Raw genomic sequence first — 3,224 nt, 5'->3', positions numbered from 1 at the left:
CGCATGATTTAATATTCAACAATTCTCAGTGGAGCAAGCTCATTGATCCAGTAGTATGATCAATCAAATAGGAGGAGTTGTTTCTTTTTTATACAAACACTAGAGTGAACAGGCTAGCTAAATGCATCACATTGCCCCAGTAGCCTAACTACAGCCACAGCCTGCCTACTACCTTGATGTACAGTGTACATCGACTTTGGAGTGCTCCCTCATTTATTCGCTAGGCGGCATCAGTGTCAAAGATTGTGTCGAGTTGCCTACTGCGGAACCAAAATATAAAATACATGACATTTCCCGGTCACATTTAACAGAGGGACAACAAAATGTACGGTGTGCATACTCAAACGACCCTCATAAAACGTTCTCTTTGGCCAACTTCAAACATAATTTGTTTACGCTGAGTCGGTAAGTATTAAATACGAGTGACTTCGCTTTGCTAGCTATGAACCAAAACTAGCTAGCTTTGCTCTACACAGCATGCTGGCTAGCTAGTGAATGTCAACACAGTCAACCAAGACAGAGCAAACTCTTAACTAGTGTCGTTATATTTTCGCTTAAATTGAATCTACTAACTTTGTTTGCACGTCATGCCAACATCTGTCGCAATTTTTGATTGCAGAGCGACAAAAACTCGAAATGAGTACGCTCGTGACCGTGCTTCGCCTCCCGAGAGGACCTGATCCGAATGGCCGCGGATTCGACCCGAACTCAACCCGTTTCGTCGCGCTGTGTCCAACAACTATTTCTGCTTCGACTGAAACATGGACTGACTCTGTCGAAGTGGGAGAAGAGCAGCGTGCACGGTCGGCTTTGAGAGAAAGCTTCCTGAGAACGCTCATAGCCATGACCAACAAGCAGGTGCAATTCCACATGTACGAGAGAGTCGAGGTTGAGGCGAAGTTTGGAGCGTCGGACATTGACGTGCTCAACTTCCAAGTTTCGGAACTACAGACCCCCATTGGGGTGCAGAAAGAAGCTCTGCTCAGGTGTCAGGATATCATTTCATACTCCTTTGATCTCTGAACAGTTCTGTTCACCAATTTGTGCTGTTTTTGAGCAGATATCCAACAAACTGAATCTGATTTGTACTGTTATTTTTAATATGATTTGGTTTGACATACAGTGCGTTTTGGGGTGTCAATGATGACAGGTCCATTGCTACAGTGTTCTGTCTGGGTGAATATGTAGCAAAATGTTACCATTTATTATTCTGTTACTTTGATTAAGGGGTAGACTTGCCATATATTATATTTATGTGGCCAGCCAGGTATTGAGAACGCTGCAATACAGTATGTCTATGATTTTTGTTTTGTAGTTTCCAATTCAATGTACCTCCACTGGAGGGAGATGTCAGCACTTGTCTTTACAACGGGTATGTCAGGGGGCACCCATTACCACCAGGTTCCCTGACACTCAGCTGTCCATTTCATTAGGAAGAGATGGGGGATAAACACATGTCTTCAGGTGGAGTTTGGATATAATTGTCTGGAAACTCGAATCTTGCCATTATTTTGTTATTACAGGACAATGTGGTTCTTGTCTTCCTTTTCATAAGATCTGTTGCTGAGATATGTTTACCAATGGGCATATGAACTTTCTCTTTTTTTCTTTAAAAAAAAAGACTGACTAAACATTCTGTCACTTGCATTGAATTTGATAATGTGTTCGTTAAGTAGGCTATATATTGTAGATAATGTGGTGGTAGTATCGAGCTTATCGTATTCCTCACTGAATAAAATATTCACGTTCAGTGGTCACGTCTTTCAGTGTCATATGGCTTTCATTTTTTTAACATATATTTTGATAAAACCCTGAAATTTTCTAAATTGAATATGACCTAGCCTAAATGATCTCGACTGCCCAATCTTTAAGACTGCAAATATAATATTCACAAATGAATAAGAGAGCCTACAGTGAACTAAACAAGTATAAATGACTGTTTACGGTCAAATCTCCTTACATACTTTGTGTATGGGTTAATATGATACCTTAGTTTGTCAGTTGAAATAGACCTGATGAGTGGTCAGTATTCATCATCCTCGCAAAACGCCCTCATGACGAGGCATCAGTAATATGTAATCTTCCTAAAAGGTGCGTTTTGTGTGCGTCTCCAATAAATCATTTTATTGGAATGCATTAGGCAATCAGTGTGCAGTGCACAGTCTCCCTCTGTTGTGCCTGAATGATACCGACCGCTTTGTGGAGACGGTCAACAATGAGAGGGTGAGTCATAACCATCCCGCCCCCCTCTAAAGTATGAGTGAAATCCTGTGATGTTATTGGGCCCTTGTGATTAAATCAGGAAGCCCTCAAGGACGACCAATGTTAATTTCATATTCCCAGGCACCAACAGCAGCGCTCAACTCCCTCCCAGCCCGCACTCTCTCCTTGATGTGCGTCCCATTCAAGCTCAGTGAAGCGCGTGGTCTGAATGTTAATCTTGTTGCAGTAGTGTAGCGACAATAGAGTGAGACGTTACATCTAGTTGCTGTGTGTTTACTGTCTATGAGTGAGAAGAAGTTGAATAGTCACTAAATGAAAATCCTATTTTTGTGCTGTGGACTGAATCTGGTGGCCTGCCTCATTTGTTGCATTGTGGGCACACTGTTTCTCAATGTTATCTACTCTTGAGTTTCTCTTTGTTGGCAGTCTGCTTCTCTGATTCAAGTGGAAAAACATCCCTGTGCGCAGGTGTATGTGTGCGCCAGTGTTACAAGGGGAGAGGAGCTGTCACGATGGTACAAGGAATCTGCCCTGTCACACCATCAGCCAACAGGAAGCACATTATGCGCCTTCCTGTTTGTGGTCCTCTCACTTCCTGTTAACTGTCTGTGATAACTTACAAAAATACATGGCCACATCCACTTAATCATACCCTGCCCATAATTCCCTCCATTAAAACTGTTGGGCAGTTACTTCTAAGGAATGTATGTGTTTTCCTTCTATGACTGCCTCATAAGGGGTTCACGGATTCAGTTTTTGGTTTAGGAGCGCTGGGTTTGAGAAATTATTCAGATTATTACTCATCGGTACAGGCTGGCATAAGGTCGAGGACTCAAAACATATAGAGATACATTTTTCAGACTGCACCCTGCTGCTGTCGTGGACAAGGTAAAAAAAAGGTCTCATTGAGGCTAATCTGGATAAATACAGGTTCAATAAGATAATAAAGCAAGTATGCTTTCTACTGTAACACCCAGGGCATTGTCAGCTCTTGAATGTGT

The 3,224-nt window shown here is 42.1% G+C and overlaps 1 protein-coding gene across 1 annotated transcript; it reads left to right on the top strand.

Moving 5' to 3' along the window:
• The first annotated feature begins 269 nt into the window (after positions 1-269).
• LOC124005642 (gem-associated protein 7-like) lies at positions 270-1,761 on the top strand. Its single transcript, XM_046315080.1, has 2 exons — positions 270-405; positions 620-1,761. The coding sequence occupies exon 2, from the start codon at positions 637-639 to the stop codon at positions 1,021-1,023; it is 387 nt and encodes a 128-aa protein (XP_046171036.1). The 5' UTR covers positions 270-405; positions 620-636; the 3' UTR covers positions 1,024-1,761.
• The last annotated feature ends 1,463 nt before the right edge of the window (positions 1,762-3,224 follow it).

Source organism: Oncorhynchus gorbuscha, linkage group LG19 (assembly GCF_021184085.1).
Source record: "Oncorhynchus gorbuscha isolate QuinsamMale2020 ecotype Even-year linkage group LG19, OgorEven_v1.0, whole genome shotgun sequence".
NCBI classification, from domain to species: Eukaryota; Metazoa; Chordata; class Actinopteri; order Salmoniformes; family Salmonidae; genus Oncorhynchus; species Oncorhynchus gorbuscha.
This window is presented reverse-complemented; position numbering and strand designations above follow the sequence as displayed.